General features: G+C 41.9%; 1 protein-coding gene across 29 annotated transcripts in view; it reads right to left on the reverse strand.

The window, feature by feature from the left end:
- The window catches only part of ABCA17 (ATP binding cassette subfamily A member 17), a 113,244-nt gene that overhangs the window by 48,586 nt on the left and 43,519 nt on the right, over positions 1–21,139 (reverse strand). For all 29 annotated transcript variants that reach the window (XM_070232403.1, XM_070232402.1, XM_070232413.1 and 26 more), the window contains 8 exons: positions 20,068–20,241; positions 11,786–11,958; positions 10,416–10,559; positions 8,115–8,244; positions 4,932–5,086; positions 3,465–3,620; positions 3,015–3,225; positions 877–1,027 (listed from right to left, as the gene is read on the reverse strand). In XM_070232403.1, the coding sequence (XP_070088504.1) occupies positions 877–1,027; positions 3,015–3,225; positions 3,465–3,620; positions 4,932–5,086; positions 8,115–8,244; positions 10,416–10,559; positions 11,786–11,958; positions 20,068–20,241 (1,294 nt within the window). The remainder of the gene's footprint in view (positions 1–876; positions 1,028–3,014; positions 3,226–3,464; positions 3,621–4,931; positions 5,087–8,114; positions 8,245–10,415; positions 10,560–11,785; positions 11,959–20,067; positions 20,242–21,139) is intronic.

Genomic DNA, 21,139 nt, shown 5'->3' on the forward strand with positions numbered 1-21,139 from the left:
AGAAATGCATGGGTGATGAGAAAAAGGAGGCAACGTGCTTCGACCACATTTGGTGAAGTTGGGCTGTGGAGGTAATGGGGCCTGGAGTGGTAGCTGGAAAGAGGCAGCTCAAGAAGTTCCTTCTCCAGAGTACGCTAGTATGCGCACAGAAACAACCTGTAGAGAGACACACGGATGACAGGCCAGAGAGGGGATAATCAAACACAGGAATTCTTGAGAAGGTGAGGTGAATGGGATCTTGAGCTAGTGCTGAAGGACAAGAATTAGATAGGAAGAGTAACACGTCCTCAGCTGTAAAAAGATGGAAGAAAGAAAAAACAAGTGCAGAAGCAAGCAGGTTTGTAGGTTTGCAATAGTGATAAAATAGAGTTCTTGTTTGATGGTTTTTATCTTCTCAATGAAGTACAAGGTAAGATTCCTATCTGAGAGTGACATGGGGACTGAGTAGGAGGGGAGAAGGAAGTATTGTGAGCCAATCTGAGGTGTGAAGTAATTAATTTAAAGGAAAATCAAGTCAAATCTTCATCTGAGCTCAGTCATTTGAATGCAGGTAATAGAGTTCACACAATCAAGGGCCCCTATAAAGCCATATTAAAGAATTTGATTTTAACCTTAAGGCAATCGGGAGCCATCAAGGCCTTTTAAAGGAGGGAGCTGTCATGATCCGAATCCCTATTTTCAAATGTGCTCTCGCAGGGATGTGGTGTCTTTCCAGGAAATACCAAAGGCCTAGGGGTCTAGACCCTTACGGAATAGAATGCATAGGTCTGCGCCCAGGATCCGAACCGGCAAAACCCTGGGCCAGCGAAGTGGAGTGCGCGAACTTAACCACTCGGCAACAGGGCCGGCCCCAGTCCAGCCTTCTTAGGTCCATACCTGTGCACACTCTCTTTAGGAAGTATAAATGTTAATTCTTCTCCAATGCTGGACTGGAAAACTGCATTTGGTATGTGATGATAAATCAGATGAGAAATCTGCTCTGTGTTACAATGAGGTTTTTTCACTAAAGTCATATAATATCCTGCACCTGAAACAACATTTAAAAGACCATGAAACAACTCTGAATGAACTCTTATAGTCACATTTAGTTTTCTGTAGCTTACAATGGGACAGCTCCATGAGAAAGAGAAGCTGGAGAGCCCTGTGGGGTCAAACATAAACCACAATGAACTTGCCTCTGAAGGTCTATAATGCTATTCTTGAGAATCTTGCCTTCTACTCCATAATTGGGAGGTGATAATGGTGAATTTAGCAATGCTAGGCAAAATAAACAAGGGTTTCATTAAAGGCAACCCTCCCTTTAAATGATAACTAACTTGGGGAAGTGAAAATTTAGCAGGCAGAGGCCTTGAACATTAAAGTAGAGGATAAAGATTCTTCTATAATAATTAAATCATGTTTTTGAGGATACATACCTTATGGCATTCTAAACATTCTTTCAGAAATTAGTAACACTTGTTACTACTATGCTGGCAATATAGTCATTCAACAAACATTTCTTGAGCCCCTATGATGTGATAGGCACTGTTCTAGGTACTGAGGATATAGCAGCGGGCCGAATAGTCAAAAATGCCTACTCTCATGGGGCTTTCATTTCAGGGGCATGAGACAGATAATACGATAAAGAAGTAAAATTTATAGAATATCAGTGACACGTGCTAAGGAGAAAAATAAACAGAGGAGGGAATATGGAGTATCAGGGAGTGATTTTAAACAGGGTCATGAGGGAAGGCCTCACTAAGAATGTGACAGCTACATAAGGACTGCCATCTGTTGACTTGAGGAAGACCAGAAGGCATGGCAACACATGGGTCTGGAGGAAGGAGGGGGCCTGGCATGTTGGCTCAGCCAGGAGGCCCGTGTGGTTGGAGCAGAGCCAAGAAGTGGAAGGCAATAGAAAATGAGGTTGGGGTAATGGTACCAGGCCAAGCCAGGTCCCATGCCACTCCCAGGACTCTGGCTTTTACTCTCAGTGGGAGGGGAAGTCATTGGAGGACTGAGTAGAAGAGTGACATGTTCATTCTGACAACTGGGCAGAGGCCGAGGGTGGGTTAGGAGGCAACTACAATAATCCAGGTAGGGGGATGGTGGCCTGGATCAGGGCACTAGCAAGTGGTAGAGGTGAGAGGAAGGTAAGGCCACCAGAGTTTGCAGATGGATCAGATGTGGGCTGTGAGAGACAGAGGGGTCAGGGAGCCTACAAGGTTTTGGCCAAGCTCCTAGAAGAATGGGGCTGTCTTTACTGGGGGGCGTGGGTTTGGTGGGAGAGGCTTTGGACAAATCTGATAGATTAGTTCAACATCTATGCGGAGGTGTGGAATAGGCAGTTAGACACACAAATCTAGAGTTCAGGAGAGATATCCAGGCTAGAGACACACATTTTTCAGCACAGAGAGGGTATTTAATGCCAGGAGACTGGATAAGATCACTAAGTCATTGGGCAGAGAAAGAAAAGCGAAGCAACCGAGGCACTTCCATGTTTAGAGTTAGGACTGATGCAAAGGAGCAGCCAGAGACACGGGAGGGAAACCGAGAGAGGAAAACAAGGGGAGGATGGGACATTGATGAGGAGCACAACCAGTTGTGGGAATAACTTGCACTTATATAGCATGTTTGCACACACTATCTCACTCTTTGAAGACATAGTATCTTAATCTCCATTTTATAGATCAGAAAACAAACTGTAAAAAAGGATAAACTACTTGGCCACCCGGATGAAGAGGCAGTAAACTGGCAGAGTGGAACACAGGCACAGGGCTTCTGACTGCAAGTCTCAGAGACTCTTTTCACTTCATTCTCTCCTTATTCTCACAAGACCCTCTGCCAGGGTCCTCGGGTCTCCATCCAGAGGCAGCAGAACAGGAAGTCGAGGGACGGTCTCTCACTGCCTGATCTCAGGGTTCTTCGTGAAAAGTACACGGGCACTCTCTTCAGCACAATGGGCCAGTGATGCTGACCCCGTGATGGAACAGAGGTTTGGCTGCCTGCCCTGCTTCCCGCCCTCAGCTGCTCACCGTATTTCTGTTTGAGGAACAGCGATGACCCGCAGCACTGCAGCTCCCCCTTGGCCATGATGGCGATGCGGTCCCCCAGCAGGTCAGCCTCGTCCATGAAGTGGGTGGTCAGCAGGATGGTGCGATCACTTTTCTGCTGCTGAAGAAGGTCCCAGATGGCCCTCCTGGAGACAACATCCACGCCTGAGGTGGGCTCGTCCAACAACAGCACCTGGAGGGCAGAGGAACAGCCTCCTGACGATGGCAGAGCCACGTCCCAGGCCCAGGCTGGCTGTACTATAGGCCCTGTGTGGCTCGAGTTCCACAAAGATGCAGCACTACTGCCCAGGTCAGACTGCCCACCCAGGGCATCCAGTGTACTCTGGACCCTGCTGCCCCAAGTGTTTGTCCACTGTGTGTGGGGGCCCTGACCTGTGTCCTTCAGGAGGCTGGGCCACACTGCCCCCGTACCTTGGAGCCTGCTATAAGGGCGATGCCGATGGAGAGCTTGCGCTTCATGCCCCTGCTCAGGAACCTGCACCGCGAGTCCCGCTTGTCCTCCAGACCGAGCATGTGCAGCATCATTTTGACTTCTTCAGGGCACTTCTGGCGTGACAATCCTTTCAGCTGAAACAGCAGGGGACAGAGAGATCCGGCAGGGGCTTTGGACAGGAGGCTGACCCATCCAACAAGCATTTTGTTTGTATATACATAAACTATACAGAAGAAAGATACATAAGAACTGTACTGCCTTCAGGGAAGGGATGGACAAAAAGCTTTTGCATTTTGAACCATGTAAATATATGACTTATTAATACTAAATACAGCAGTATATGAAAAGGGTTACACACCATGACCAAGTGGGATTTATCCCAGGAATGAAAGGAGATTCAACATATGAAAAAAATCAATGTTAACTGTTGTATAATAAAGAAGTTGGCTGGCCTTTGTCCCAGACACTGGGAGGAGCCTCTAAATCCCTGGAGTAACAGGTGTCTTTGTTATTCATGGTAGCACCCTGGGCCACACCTGAGTTTGTGCTAATGAGGTGACTTAGGATCTGGAATGGTTCTTAGCAGCACTATTCACATAGCCAAAAGGTACCATCAACTGATGAATGGATAAACAAAATATGGAATGTAATTCCAATGGAATATTCTTCAGCCATTAAAAGAAATGAAGTATTGACATATGCTATGGATAAACCTTGAACACATTATGTTAAGTGAAAAAAGCCAGACACAAAAGGCCACATTTTGTATGATTCCATTTATATGAAATATTCAAAATAGTCAAATCCACAGAAACAAAAAGCAGATTAGTGGTTACCACGGGCTGGGGGGAAGGGGTGACTGCTAATAGATACAGGTTTCTTTTTGGGGTGATGAAAATGTCCTGCAGTTAGATAGTGGTGATGATTGTACAATATTGTGAATATACTAAAAACCATTTAATTTTATATTGTAAAATGAGCAAAACAGTGAATTTTATGTTATGTGAATTTAATCTCAATTTGAAAAATAAGGGGCGGGCCCTGTGCCCTAGTGGTTAAGTTCGGTGTGCTCTGCTTTGGTGGCCAGGGTTCAGTTCCCTGCTGCAGACCTACAGGACTCGTCGGTGGCCATGCTGAGGTGGTGACCCACATACAAAACAGAGGAAGATTGGCACAGATGTTAGCTGAGGGCAAACTTTCCTCAGCAAAAAAAAAAAAAAAAAAAGAAGTAAAAAGTAAATACATAAAATTAAAATAATAGTTTCTAGAAACACTTTTGGTCAAAAATCTTAAATGTTATGCCCCTCCTCCTTCCCAAATGTTTGGGGAGTAATATGCAGAATAGGTTTCAAGACTCTCTGAGGTTGAGTAAGAGGGCTGCATGCTATCTTACCATCCTTGCAGATAGATACAGATGAAACAAAGCCTGTCATCCTCTGACTCACCTGAGCGTAGAAATAAAGATGTTCTGATACTGTCAAGTTATCAAACAAGATATCATGTTGGGGGCACAAGCCCATGCTCTTCCAGATTTGAACCATGTCTTGTGAAATTTCATATCCATTGATATATACCTGTCCACTTGAAGGGGGAATAAGACCTAGAAACAAGTGGAAGAAATATCCCAAAGTTACCTCAATCAGAGCACACAGCAGTACAAAGGCTTAATGGTGCCCTCTGCTTTCTTTGCTTGTTCTTACACAGGCTACCCTATTCTTTGTCATAGTCAACCAGTAACATCCAAGGAGTGTATGTTCTGTGACGGTGTACGAGGATGTGTGGGGATAGTAGAGATAGGAGACGTCCTTCCTGCTTTGGAGGAGTTCCAATCTGGTTAAGTGAATAAAATACACATAGGTGTTTGTAAAGCAAATTACATTGCTTTAAGCATTAAGTAATAATGTGAATGCATAGTAAATACGGTTAAGGAGAAAAGTATTTTGGGCATCTAACAGTTTTGAATTCAGATCCTTGAAGGCAACATCCATGACTGATTCATGTCAGATTCCCACTAAGCCCCAGTGAATGTGTAAGCGATTGTACTCACTGCCCAGTGGACATCAGTGTAAAACTTTGCAACCTGTCCATCTGCATACTGTCTTTGTCTTTATTCTCATTTTCTCATTCTAAGTATATTTTTCAGATTGATAAAGGGCAACAAATGTCTATTGCAACAAGGTTAGGAGAAGAAGAAAGTAAAACAAAGGTTATACAAATCCCATCACAAAAGATAACTGCTGTGAACATTTTGCTATATAACTTTATGTATTTTTTATGCATATACTGACTCACACATTAATTTTTTGCAAAAATGGAAAATATAAATTCTGGGTTTTTTAACTAGCTTTTTCATATAACGATGTATTGAGGCCATTTGTCCTTATCAACAAAAATCTACATAATTTTTGAAGGCTAAAAGATTTCATTGTTATGGATAGACTCTATTTATTTATTCAATCCATACTGGTAGGTGTTTAGGTTATTTGCAACTTTCCACAAGTATAAACATGTGATACAACTTTGCTTGCTTCCCCAATTATTTCCTTTCTCTAAATCAATATAAGTAGATTTAGTAGGGAAAAGGGGACAAGATTTTAAAGGTATTTGATACTGCCAAAATACCCACTGATGGGGTTTTTAGATCTTCCATTTTGGTTGTGGATACTAAAGCATCCATGAGTTTTTGGGAAAAAAAGGAAAAAAGGTGATACTATTCTATAGTAAACATAAAAGTCAGGGCCGGCCCTGTGGCTGACTGGTTAAGTTCGTGCGCTCTGCTTCAGCGGCCCAGGGTTTCACCAGTTCGAATCCTGGGCGTGGACGTGACACCGCTCATCAGGCCATACTGAGGCTCTGTCCCACATACCACAACTAAAAGGATCCACAACTAAAAATACACAACTATGTACGAGGGGGCTTTGGGGAGAAAAAGGAAAAAAATAAAATCTTAAAAAAAAAACATAAAAGTCTTTTTTATGTATAGTCATAATAAGAGAATAACTCAATAGAAAAACTCACAGAAGAACCAAAAAACCACATAACTTCAGTGGGTAGAGAAACAGTGTCTAAAATTCAAAACATCCCTGTGCCAAGTTTTGGGCCCCTTTGCAAACAACATGATATAGAAGCCCTGTCATGGCTGATGTCCTGGGCAGTCAGTCAGATTTTCCCCTCCCAGCTTAGCATTTTCAGGGCTACTGAATCTCATTGTGCCTCTTTTAGTGGCGTCACTTTCTCCATGGCAGTGTTGGCCTTTTCCTATGATGTGTCACTGCTGGTAGAAATTGTGGCTGAACTTCTCTGATATATCATTCATGGTCTGCATTTTGGCAGAATCTGCAACTACATGAATTAATTAATTCAGTCATTCATTCAATGGTATTTACTGAGTGCCTATTCTTTGCCAGGCACTATTCCAGGTACTGTGGATCCAGAAGTAAAGAGTATAGATTCCTTGGGGAAAGGGATGGGGGGACAGAGAAGTGACACACATATACACAAACAAACCAGATAAGTACACACTGTGATGAATACTGGGAACAAAACAAAAGGGAACACAATGAGGAAGAGTCCGTGGGGTGCTGACATCAGTTGGTCTCCTTAAACAATGCTAGTACCTGACTTGTCTCCTTGATCACTTAGTCTGGGGGTCTAGCTGGATCATCTGTCAGGCACTGAGGACCTCACAAGGAGGAGAGGCCTTCCCTAAATGGTCACACTGTTAGGAATGGCAATGCCTATAGCTGACAGAGGATCACCTGTCTAGAAATGCCACTGCACTCCAGTCCAGGAAACCAGCCAGGCTCAGTCCCCAGTCCTGATGCACACAGAGTCTGTTTAGTTTGTATCTACTGGGCTAAAACTTGGTTTTTAAAGTCCCAATACCAGAGGAGTGGCCAAAAGCACCTCAGATGAGGTTTCACTATTTTGCTGCTCTTCCAATGTCTTCAATGGAAGGTGCATCAGCAACCTATAAGGAGAATCGTGGCAGCCTGACTTAGAAGTGCTAATAGCTTCCCAGCAGTTCGGTGTTCTGTGTGCAACAAAAAAGAACTGCTTGACTCTCAGAGCTCCTTGAAGTTTGGAAATGCATCTCATTGGTTTTGTACAGAGCTTTACACAAGTTAAGCCTTCAATAAATATATATTTCTTGAATGAATGAGTTTTCAAATATCACAGAATATTATTTTAGTTGATGGAATGTGAGAATTATTTAGGCATAAAAATTATTCTGAAATGGAAATAATTTTAGAATAATTCACCAGGTATCAATCTAAAAGAGCCCTTGGCAATCAAAAGCAAATGGACGACTTTTTTGGTTGAGAGATTAGTGGTGCCTCACTGTACCAGTAAGTTCTATCTGGAAAGAAACATGCTAAGCAGTGTTCACAGCTCCTAGATAGTGTATGAAATTAAGTTCCCCAGATTGACTGAAAGAGCCAAAGATTTCCTTTTCCTGGTACATGGTAATGTGAACAACCAGACACTACATAGATGGTAAAAAACAAACAAAAAATGCTTAATGTTAAAATGTCAGTGAAATCTAATGAGGGGAGATGGAGCCAAAAATCTAGATCTGTTCAGTGATTGCATAAAGCTTCCTTAGGAGGGCTGGCCTCACACAGTACCTGTGAGTATGGAGCAGGTGGTGGTTTTGCCTGCTCCGTTGTGTCCCAGGAGAACAGTGATCTGCCCCTGGTACAGATTCATGGTCAGATCTTTGACTGCTATGTGTTCATTCCTTCCTTTGTGAAACACCTGTGGAAAAGTCAAAGTGTGACTGACAGTGTAACATGTACACACATCTGGCATTTCTGAAGAACCTTTGACAGGTTGAGCACCCACATCAATTTCCCTTGAAGTTCATCAGTGGGAATCCAAGTGGAAATCTATATGGGGAGCCCCTTTTTTCCAGAGTTTAGCTGCCTGGAGCTACTGAGGAATCCAATGGAGCAATCCCTGGGGGATTTTCACTGGTTCCTGGAAACTGGTGGTACAGAACCTGAACCACAGAGGCCAGAGCTCAAAGAGGAAGGGCTCAGAGCTTGAACAGGGAATTTTATCCTTGCTTCTAGAGCCACAGTTTGCTGTGACTTACCTGGCTAAGCCCTTGAGAGAGGGCACCCTGCCTCTTGCGGGGGAGGTGTTGATCTAGGGAGAAAATCCCAGACAGAGCAGCCTACTTTCTAAATCAAATGTCTCCAGTATTTTCAATACCATTTATTTTTTCTTATTTTACAAGTAATTCATATGTAAGAGTATAAGGAAGAAAATAAAATCACTCATAATGCCACCCTCAGATATTATACCACATTTCAGTATATGCCTTAGTTGATTTCTGTCCTGTCTAATGGCATTTGGGCCAGACCTGGGGTCTGGAGTGCAGACATTATGGTTGAGTGGGACTCAGATGTCACTTCCTCCCACAATTTATCTAATTACATTTGGGAGCAGGGTGCTGCTGAAAGAATCTGGCAAATTTCCCCCGCCCCACCTCTGTTTGATGGTGATTGTTCTGAATCAAGTAGGACAGTCCTGTTCCCTGACTTCTCGGTCCCCCTTTTGCAGCAGAGGTGGACATGGGATGGAATTCTGGGCAATTAGAATAAGGGGTAATCTACTGAAGGGCAGGAAGAAAGGAAAGAAGGAAAGAAGGGAGGGAGGGAGGAAAAAGTCTTGTTTAAAGAAAGCCCTTTGCGGGCCAGACCCAGTGGGCTAGTGGTTAGGTTTGGTGTGCTCTGCTTTGGTGGCCTGGGTTTGGCTCCCGAGCGTGGACCTAAACCACTTGTTAGTGGCCATGCTGTGGTGGTGGCTCACACACAAAATAGAGGAAGAATGGCAACAGATGTTAGCTCAGGGAGAATCTTCCTCAGCAAAAAGAGGAAGATTGGCAGCAGAGTTAGCTCAGGGTGAATCTTCCTCAGAAAAAAAAAAAAAGAAAGAAAGCCCTTTGCTCTTATCTTTCCCTATAGACGAGTTACAGAAGTCATCTTGCAACCACAAAATGATAAGCACACAGATGAAAGCTAATATGCTTCAATGGCCCAGGGAAAACAAGTGAAAGCAAGCAAGCAGAAGGAACTGTGGGCTGGGATGGCTTTGCTGAGCAGCTGAAATCATGCTGGAACCATCTGCCTGCAGACTGCTTACATGAAAAAAGAAAAAAAAAAATCCCTGTTTCTTGAAGGCACAGTAAACTGGGTGAAGACTCAAACATTCCCAGCTGCTATTGCAGTACGTGAAGAAGTGGAACCATCACCTGTGGCCTGAATCCCCTGGGCTAGGATGTGAGCCACTTAATCCCACAGGCAGAAGAAGGCAACACAGAGTGTTGAGCTGGCCCCTCCACTGTGACAGCACTGCAGCATCAGTGGTACAGAGGATACTGCCTCTCCATAGGCTCATCATATTTGAAGAATGGAAGATTCCAAACAAAAAAAATAATAATGCTCTGAGGACACTCCAGGGCACAGAGCATATATCCAGGCCTCCTGTCCTGGGAGTCCTTAGTCAACACAGGGCCTGCATGTGTCAATGCTCGGCAAACACTGGGGAAAAGACAAGCATGTCTACACTTGGAAGGCAGCATGAAATCTGGCTCACCATTTGATTTGGTTATGTAAAAGTGCTGGTGGATCAAGTCAGCAGTCAAACGGCTGAGTTCCAGTGTCCCCAATGAGGAATGTTTGGCATTACGAGGATGGAGGGAGACTGTTGCAAGAGAGATCATCTGAACCCTCCATCCAGTCATTTAACTTTATGACAGGAAACAAGCCATTTTACATTATATTCCTAATTTTGAGGATAACATTAGAGAAGGGAATTAAAACTCTATCATGAAATGTACCTTGTAACCACTGTCAGAATAAAATGGAAGTCTCTATGAACTAATTTCTTAAGTTCTTAGAAGGAGATTTGTGAGCTGATACCTTGTGTAGATGTTGGATTTCAATTCCTTTCATCAAATTGGTAGGTTCTTCCTGAATGAACTTGTTTTTCGGAGCTTTCTCAGGATTCCCCACATCCAGTACTGACCGCGTAAGAGGTTTAGATTCTCCACGCCAGTAGGAGGGCTAGAGAGGAAGTCAATTTACATTAATATGTTTAGGTGAACTGATTGTCTTCTTTTGGAAAATAAATATTTTGGTAAATTAAAATCTGCCCCTCCCAAGTTTCCTGGTATCTAACATTTAATGGTGCCTGGAGAAGTCAAGCAGCTTGCTCATGGACTCACTACTAGTAAACTGCATTTCAACCTATAACCCATGGTCCTGAGGATGCAGCTACAAAAGACTCCTCATTTCCATGCCCCTGGTGTATGGGGAAGCCATCACGTCAGCAATCAGCATCCCTGTGGGCTGATGCCTGGAGAAATACTGGACTTGACAATCTACCCACTTCTCCACACTCCAAGAAGGGCAAGCATGGCAGCCTTTGCATAAGTTCAAAGTGAATACCTGTGCAATTCAGACAGAATCAGTCACTTTGCAAACCTGTGGGGCAGGGCCACCAGAGACTACTGCAGGAGGACTGACTCAGGTATGATGACCTCAGCTTTGTAAGAAAAATGTAGGAGAAAAGTGATTCTGAGAACTTCATGGGATTGTCAACGAAGCTGTGCCCCCTGCCAGCACCCAGGGGTCACAGAGGTCTCAAAGAGCTTCAGGGCCATCCCAATAGCCCAAAGAGGAAAGAAGCAATGGAGTCCTGAGGCCTTCAGTAGGTTGGGGGTTGTGTCCCGTGGGACAATGCGGGGCCTGACATTTGAGTGGGCGCATGTAAGACATCAGTAGGCTTTCTTGGGGGACTTTGCATAGGGCATCAGGGGTGGGGCAAGAGTCAGACAAACTGAGACTTGTGTTAATTATGCCTCCTTGGAAACCACAAGCTAGTAGGTTTGGGGTGAACCCAGGTTAGCGAACACAGCTTAGATTTCCTGGAGTTTGAGATTTTAATCAGGACACCACCAAGACGGGTAGGAATATTGACAACAAGCTATAAAAAGTCTAACATCAGGGCTGGCACAGTGGCACAGCGGTTAAGTGCACGTGTTCCACTTCGGTGGCCCAAGGTTCACCAGTTTGGATGCCGGGTGCAGACATGGCACCACTTGTCAAGCCCTGCTGTGGTAGGCGTCCCACATATAAAGTAGAGGAAGATGGGCATGGATGTTAGCTCAGGGCCAGTCTTCCTCAGCAAAAAGAGGAGGATTTGCAGCAGATGTTAGCTCAGGGCTAATCTTCCTCGGGAAAAAAAAAAGTCTAACATCAATCTATAAAACAGCAGCATCAGTACTCACCATGACAAAGAAATACCAAGGTTTGGGTGTGCCATACTCCCCTGGGAAGACAGACTCCACGTACCAGGCCACCAAACTGTATAAGAAAGAGTCTAGCAGGAGCATCAGCAGCACCTGAGTGAAGTTAAACTCTCCATTTACACTTCCCATGTTCCACCATTGGATGCCGGTGCCTGTTCCAAAGGAAGGAAAATAGTCACCACATCAAAGACAGAGAAAGTTTACCAGAACTTCCCAATCAAACAATTGGTGACCGGGCCAATGACAAGACTGGACTATTTGTGTCTGGGGCATGAAGGGACGAACGATAGGCACAGGAAAGGGGAAAGCTGGAGTTAGTTTCTCCCATTAGATAAAACATTTTTATTATTGCCAAAAGGTAGTAATACTTTCATGGGCACCAAGAAATAGAAATCTGGTCATCTGAGACATATCTCCATGCTTTTGCACATGCTGTGTGGAAAGCCCTTCCCACCCTTCTCCCACCTTCTTTGCCTGGCTAATTCTTACTCCAAAGGTCAGCACAGGTATTTCCTTACCCAGCAAGCATGTATACTCCCCTCTCCTTGTCTGAGTTATATGCCAAGCCCATGGGCATCCGGGGCACCCTATGCTACTTTTATCATAGAAAGTCTCGCTCTGCACTGGGAATCTGCTCACTTATCGCTGGTCCCCGGATGTGTGGTCTCTGGGGCCAGGGACTGTCTTTTACCTCAGTATCTCCAACATCTGACCCAGGGCCTCATATGCAGCAGGTAAACATACTTATTCCTATACATATTCCATGAATAAAGGAAGGAATTGAGGAAGGGCTTGGGGTGAATTTCTGGATGGAGATAAGTATCCCATGTGATGCCAAGTATCTAACCTGAATGCAAGTTGACTAAACTTTTCATGTAAAGCATTCAATATACTATGCATCTGCTGCTACACGGCAGGATTGAGAAGCTGGAAACTAGCAACACCACAGGAGAGATCTGAATACTGGTGAGCAGACAAGATGTGCTAGACGAGTACTCCTCAAATTTTAATGAGCTTACTAATCACCAGGGGATTTTGTGTTGATTAGGTGTGTCTGAGTGGGCCCAGGAGTCTATGTTTCTAACAAGCTCTCTGGAGGTGCAGATGCTGCTGGTCCACAGGCCATGGTGTGAGGGATGAGGGGCCACGTGACCTCTGAAGCCCCTCCTGGGATGAGAATCTAGGACTTGTGTCTGTCTACGTGCCATGCTTTCCACCGTGGCTTATAAACAGATCTTGCACACCTTAGGACTGATTCCAAAGTTGCAGGAAACATTAAATACACTCAGCTCATGAAAGCCAGGTACATCCTCATTCAATCCAAGTCTGCAGTGTCCAAATGGAAGAAAGAGACAAGGTTCCTTCCCCACTTCAGTAGACACTTGATTACTAGTTAACTTTATTTATTGTGAATATATATATATCAAAGAGTACATAAAACAGAGTTTAACAAGCAATTACAAAGAAAATACCTGTGTAAAACTACCATCCAAATCAATCACCCCAGAAACCCCAAATGAGCACACACCCATGACAACTTCATCCCTATCTTGATGTTTGTAGGTAGCATCTAGTTGAATTTTGCCTTTTGATCCAAGCTGATGGTCTCTTTTTAATTGGCATGTTCAGATCATTCACATTTAATGTGATTATTAATTGGATTAAAATCTACCATCTTGCCAGTTCTTTTCTATTTGTTCCAAACTTTTCTTTGTTTCTTTTTTCCTCTTTTTCTTCCTTTTCTTGATTAATGGGGAATTTTTCTTTCATTGAGGTTATGATAGTTTACAATATTGTGAAATTTCAGTTGTACATTATTATTTCTCAGTCATCCTATAGGTGCACCTCTTTACTCTTTGTGCCCACCCCCACCCCTCTTCCAATGGGGAATTTTTTTATGATTCTATTTTATTTCCACTATTGATTTATTATTTATACCTCTAAAATTTTTTTGCTGCTGTTCTAAGGTTTAAAATACACATGTTTAATTAGAAGACTCTAATTAAAGAGTCAATATTAAAGAGTCAATATTCAAACAATATTATACTACTTCACGTGTAGTGTAAGGAACTTACAACAAGAGATTCCCAATCCTTCCCTCCCACCCTTTGGTACTGTTGTCATACATTTTACTTTTATGTAAGCTATAAACACAATACATTGCTACCACGATTGCTTTAGACAGTCAGTTCTCTTTTAAAGATTTTTATTTTTCCCTTTTTCTCTCCAAAGCCCCCCAGTACATAGTTGTATATTCTTCCTTGTGGGTCCTTCTAGTTGTGGCATGTGGGACGCCGCCTCAGCGTGGTTTGATGAGCAGTGCCATGTCCGCGCCCAGGATTCGAACTGACGAAACACTGGGCCGCCTGCAGCCAAGCACGCGAACTTAACCACTCGGCCACGGGGCCAGCCCCTCAGTTCTCTTTTAGAGTAAAAAAATCCACAGAAGGCTAAATAAATTGTATTTTCCATATTCAGTGCTCTTAATTTCTTTGTGTAGATCCAAGTTTCTGTCTGATGATCATATTCTTTTTGCCTGAAGAATTCAACATTTCTTGTCATGTCTCCTAGCAATCAATCCTCTCAGCTTTTGTTTATTTGAGAAAGTATTTCTCTCTAATTTTTCACTGAGTATAGAATTCTGAGTTGACAGGGTTTTTCTTTCAGCAATTTAAGAATGTCAGTTTTTTTCTAACTTGCATATGTTTATTGGCTGTTTGGATATGCTTTTTCATGAAGAGCCTATTCAAGTCTTTTTGCCCCCCTTTTTTTTTTTACCACAAAGTCTGATGTTTAATTGATTTGTATGAATTCTTTAAATATTCTGGATACAAGGCTTTTGTAGGTTAAATATGTTTCAAGTATCTTTTCCCACTCTGTAGTTTCTCTTTTCATTCTCTTCATGGTATCTAAATTTTAATGTCAAATCAATCAGTCTTTTCCTTTATGGTTAGTTTGTTTTGCGTGTCTTGTTTAAGAAATCTTTTCTACTTCAAGTATATGAATGTAGTCTCCTCATTATCTCCAAAAAGCTTTATAGTTTTTGGACATTGGAATTGATTTCTGTGTTTGGTGTGAATTAGGAGTCCAATTTCAGTTTTTCCCATAGGGTCCTTCAATTGCTCCAGCACCATTTATTGAATCCCACTGCTCTGTAGCATCATCTTGGACATTTAACAGAGCATTTGTCTAGCCTTTCTTTCCTGTTCCATCAGCCTACTTGTCAATCATAGTCTTAATTACTATTGCTTTGTGATAAGTTCTTATATCCAGTAAAACAAGTTTTCCCATCTTATTCTTCCTTAAGAGTTCCTGGCTATTCTTGGTCCTTTATACTCCCATTTAAATTAGAGAATCAGCTCATCAAGTTCCATTAAAAAAAAACTGCTGGAGTTTGGATTGGCTAGGCATTAGATGTTACTTCCTTCCACAATTTATCTAATCATGTTTGGGAGCAGGGTGCTGCTGAAAGGAATTTGGCAAACTTTCCCTGCCCTACATCTGTTTGATCATGATTTTTCTAAATCAAGTAGGACATTCCTGTTCCCTGACTTCTCTGTCTTCTTTGCAGTAGAGGTGGACATGTGACAGAGTTCCTCTCCCCATCCCACTTCTTTCTGACTCAACCAATCTTTTGGTTATTGCATTTTCTATTAAGTTTGAAAGTTATACACTGTTTCTAGCCTTTCAGTGGTTGGCTCAGTAATGAATTGCCAGGTCCACTTTACGTAGGAAAGTCTAAAGTTAATCAATATCTTTTTTTTTTTTTTTGAGGAAGATTAGCCCTGAGATAACCACTGCCAATCCTCCTCTTTTTGCTGAGGAAGACAGGCCCTGAGCTAACATCCATGCCCATCTTCCTCTACTTTATACGTGGGACGCCTATCACAGCATGGCTTTTGCCAAGTGGTGCCATGTCCACACCCAGGATCCGAACCGGCAAATCCTGGGCAGCCAAGAAGTGGAACGTGCGAACTTAACCGCTGCGCCACAGGGCTGGCCCCAATCAATGTATTTTCTCTCCTTCCAGAAAGTATTTACCCCTTTGATTTCTGACTTTATTCCCTCAAAAACCCCTCTTATGTATTTTAATTCTACCTCTTTAAAAGAAACCATAAAGACATCTTTATTACTATTATTATTTTATATAGTCAATGTATAAAACCACTGTCTTCATGCTCCCACTGTTGACCCTTTGAAAAGCAATTTGTCTTCTTTTTCAGGCTACTTTTAAGATTTTTCTCTTGACTCTGGTGTGCTCAGTTTTAGTTGATATGTCTAGTGTAGATTTCTTGTTGTTAATCTTATTTGGGATTTTCTGGGCTTCCTGAAATCCAGTTTGGGAACAGGTTTGGCTGCTATCTCTTCAAATGTATTGCCTCTGCCCCATTCTTTCCTTTCCTATTGGAACTCTGCTTAAATGTATGTGAGCCCTTCTTATTCTTTTCTGCACTTCTTTTAAATTCTCTTGCATATTTTTTATCTTTTTAATTCTCAGTACTGCCTTCTAGATTATTTCTCCTAACCTACTTCCAGTTCGCCAATCCTCTTTTCAACTGTTTCAAATCTACTATTAACCCATCCACTAAGTTTTTAATTTTGTTGATTGTATTTTGCATTTTCAGAGAAGTATTTCATCCTTTTTCATACTCCTGGGTCACTTTTAACAGTTCACATTCCTGCAGATATTTTTAAGCTTGCCTTTATAAAAAACATATAATGAACATTATTGTTTTATAATCTCTGTTCTGATAATTCAAAAATGTGAGGCATTTGCAAATCTGTTTTTACTTTCTTCTATTTCTGTTGGTTCTCATTCATGGTGATTTATTGCCTTACGTTTTTAATTACTTTTTACCATGTTGCTTATTGCCCTTGAAAAACTATTTTTGAGGATTCATCATGATATAGGATGAAAGTGCTTCTGCCAGGCACCTGAGTTGGGGCTCAGTCATTCCAGGACCACCTTAAATCAGTTCACTGCTTGAGGTTACCTGGACTACTCATGTAAGATGAACCTGGACTGCAAATCCACCAAAGAATTAGCTTGCAACAATTTCTCAGAGGGAATTTTTTCCTTTTGTTTTTCTTCTATGATATGGTCAGCACTGGAGCAACTTTCCCCAAGGTCCTCTCAGTTATTATGGGTTGGTGTATGGACACAGAGATACTCCCCTGATTCCTTCAAGAAAGCTCTTGCCTCAGTTGTTGGGAGTGCCGTGGTTGAGGGCTTTCAGTTATCAGCTTCCTCAGGGATATCTCAGCTGCAGAGTTGCCTAGCCCAAGATCATGTCCTATCTTGGATGGCCCCCATCCAGTGACCAATGGAGGCAGAGGAATAAGGCCCGGCCATTTCAGCCCAGTGCAGGATGCTCAGACAGGCCATTTTAGCTCATAACTCTTCAACGCTCTCAGAACCATATTGTAGCTCTGCCTAATTTTGTTTCAATCTCTTCCCTTCCACAGGTGTGGTCTCAAGGGTATTCCCTAATAAACATATTGCATACTAAACTCCATCTTAGAGTCTGTCATAGAGAACCTAACCTGTAACTATAGAATTTATTTCTGGGTCATATTTATCCTAAAGATATAGCCCTCTGGGGCCTAGATTAATGTGGGAAGGGTCTCATATTATGCTCTCCAACTAGGTGGAAACTTGGGCCTTGATGTCAAACTCCCTTGCCCTGAAAGGCCATCCAGATGGCAGCCCAACATTTTCCTGTTAGTAAATGACCTCTGAGAAAAAGTGGCTTTGGTGCACTGTTCACCTTTTGGGGTCACGAATTTACCTAAGGCTTTGACCTAGTGGTTCTTTACTATCATGTGTTAACTCTTTGATTTTCTTAAGGGATGTTCTTAGATTAAAAATCTATGCCATATTTTTCATTATTTTCAACAGGAAGGATGATCTGAATAATTTAGACACAATTGTTAGAAATGGAAGACTAGATAATTTTCCTTGTAACGACTCCTGAGGAAGCACTTCCCATTTTTCCCTCTCCATAGAGCATTGACTAGCGCACTTACCTGCCAGAAAGCCAAGGAGTCCTATTTGTTCATTCACTTAACAAATACATACTGGGTGCCTACATTTTATCAGATCCTAGTCTAGACACTGGTGACAGAGAGTGGGAAACAAAATAGACCAGATTCCTGCTCTCACAGTTTACTGTCACCAGATGGTAATCCCTCCTCCCCACTCCTCTGCTTTCCATGAGGAGGGATTTTCTCTAAATCTGCTAGCCTCTTGCCCCACAGTTTACTCTCCCCACAGAAGTAGAATGGTAAAGGCCTAAACCAGGGGAGGGGTGAAATTGTGTTTCTTTCTTCTTTTCTTTCCATTCCAGAACAGTGAAAGGCAGCTAACTGAGCCAGTGTATCTGGTTTGTTGCCTCAAACTTTGTCTCAGATGGATTGTCCCAAGGAGGAAACTGGGAGGTGGGGAGTCAGTAAGTCCACCTGATTCTCACTCTAAGCTACATCATCCAAATTAGTTATAAAATGGATATTTTGGTATTAATACAATGACATCTTTGTTTATTTCTCAATTGATTCAGAAATTAAGAGAGAAGAAGGGTGCTATTTATTGGGCCTCTTCAAAACTAAAAACAATCTAGTAAATAATAAACTAATAAATAAATCAATAAATGAGAGCCTTGAGTGACAAACCCAGCTGCTCCACAAACATGCAGGTCCTGATTTTAAGAAGAGGCCAAATGTTCCTGCCACACAACCAGAGAGTGGGCCCATTAACTCCTAACCCAGAGCTCTGATTCATGTGGTATAGTGATTCCTGCTCAAGATTAGAACTGAAAGCTCTGCATGAGACTTACTGAGAAAGTGAACAGAGGAATTTCATCCGTTCACTCACTATAAGGCCTGCAATCTGATTTGAGCAGATCGCTCAGATGAACAGGAAAATCTAATCCAGCAAAGGTAGGAAGATTCTAAATAAGAAATCTTGTCCTTGGATTTCTACCATTTCATCAATTACATCCTTAGAGACTCCTACCTCCTTATGATCATGCGCATCTGAATTTCCTTCATTTATAACAGCAGACACAGCACTTGTGAGCCATCCTGTGCCTTTCACGAAGGAACACTGATCATAAGCTCAATGAGGGCAGAGTGCTTTCAAATCAAGAGAATCTTAGTGTGGGAACAAATCTAAGAGTTCATCCAGTCCAACCACTTGCCCAATTCTCTCAACTTCCAACAGATAGGCTCCATAAAGTACCCATTCATTCACTAACATGTAAAAATCAGATATACCACTTTAAATCTACTTTTTCCCCAAGAATATTTGTAAATTGTGGTCTCATAATTGCTATGCTAAAAAAAGCCAACTCACTTTCAATAAATTTTGGTTAACTTAACATCCTTTATTAAATTTTAAGCACCTTCAACCCATTTAGACCATCCCAACTTAACAAAGAAATTCATTGGTAGATGATGTCTCTAATCAGGTCATTGGAAATTATCCCAATCTCAGTAAGGGGACCCACAAACTAGATCCAACTTATGACTCCTATTCCTGCTATCTTCTGCTAACCCAAGCTGTGCCATTTGGAGCTAGGACTCTGATGATAAAAGTTAACATTGAGCAATGAAGGCGCTTGCTGGAGTGTTCACAGCAGATCATCTCAGTACCATTTCCATTCAGGAAGTACTAAAACCTCACAGAGGTCAATGGGTCCTACATTTTGATTGACATGTTGGCTGCAGTCTTCTGCAATGACTGTAGATGTTCTGAGGAATTCTTCAAACTCCAGAAACATGAGGCAAATGAAAACTTGGGGTTGTACTTCCAACTGTGGAAGTTGTAAGGGAGCCAGAACACCTCTGATGGAAGGTCCCCTAAACCAACCTGTGAAAGAAGACCAACTCCGAAGGTTATAAGAATAAAATATGATATATGTAAATAGCACTCAATTATATGTAAAGTTCTAAAGTGTTATCTGAACTTCTAATCATAAATCTATGTATTTTATATCTATATAATTATATAGGCATATAATTTCCTAAATCAGTAATATGTTTTAGTTTTTCTCCCAAATTACATTGCAAGTTATATAGTATGACCCATATCTTACATTTCTTTAGTGTTCCTTATAGTATCTTCCATAGTTGTAAGCATATTGTAAATGCACAGAACACTGAATGAAATGTGCCAGTTATGTTTATTTGGAAATGAAGTTCAGCTTTGCCTTCAGCTATGGCAAAGCATCAAGGCAGTTTACCTTGGGAAAGGTAAGGCTCACCTCTTATCTCAAACCTGGAGATTAGTCGGACTCCCAGTGCCATGGCAACATTTGAGAAGAGACAAAAGGCAATCTTTTCGAAGTGGCTCCTCTGGGTGTAGGTGAAAGCAAGGTACAGGTAGGGGAGATAGGTGAAGAAGAAGATGATGCCTCCTGCGGCAGTTGCAACGTGGGCTGCAAATTCAGAGGGAAGAAACAAAGAATTTCATCAGTAATACCCAAAGAAGTATGACACAAGTCCCTTTCCACCACCATGGTAAGGAAAGTGTCTCTGCACCTGTCTCAGCATTTCAGGAGGGAAGCAATCTTTTTAAAGAAATTTTGATAGAAACCTTTTATAGTTGCACTTTCACTATGGAAAGACTAAGAGCATTTGTGGCACTTAAAAAAATGAGTCAATCCTTATATAAAGACACAAATGTCTAACTACCTAAAACTTCCTCTGTCTAAAACTACATTAATAATATCTCCTACAACAAAAGCTCTCTTCTTCAAAGATGAGTGGTAGATTGTATAGCATCTATTAAGCATTGCCTAGTACTGTGGTAAGCACTTTATATACAGTATCTTATTTAATCTTCATAACCTCGCTGTTTGACAGAGGAGAAAACCAAGGCTTAGCTACATTAAATAAATTTGCTCAATGTCATGGAGCTAGTAAATTATGGGTTAAAGATTCAAGGTTTTCCAGGCTCTAAGCACAGTGGTTCCAGATTTGGAGATAAGGCCAATCCTACTGAAGTCTGGGAGATGAACTCAAATTAAATGCAAACATTTGACTTCCAGGAAGATAAGAGAATAAGGATTGCATTTATACAAAAGAAAGAGCTACAGTTAAGGTACCAGGCAGCCCTCTGCTGAACCTGGCCACATGAACTATGGCTACCTTAGATCTTCTATAACTTCTCTGAATTTCAGTTTCTTCCTTTGTAAAAGGTGATAGTAATTGCTAAAGTTTACTAAGTCTTACTATATACCAAGTATTATTCTCAGCATTTTAAATGTAACATCCCATTTAATCCTCATAACTAAGTTATAAGTACTATTATTTTCCAAATTCACAGAAGGGGAA

This window comes from Equus caballus, chromosome 13, assembly GCF_041296265.1.
Source record: "Equus caballus isolate H_3958 breed thoroughbred chromosome 13, TB-T2T, whole genome shotgun sequence".
Lineage (NCBI taxonomy): Eukaryota > Metazoa > Chordata > Mammalia > Perissodactyla > Equidae > Equus > Equus caballus.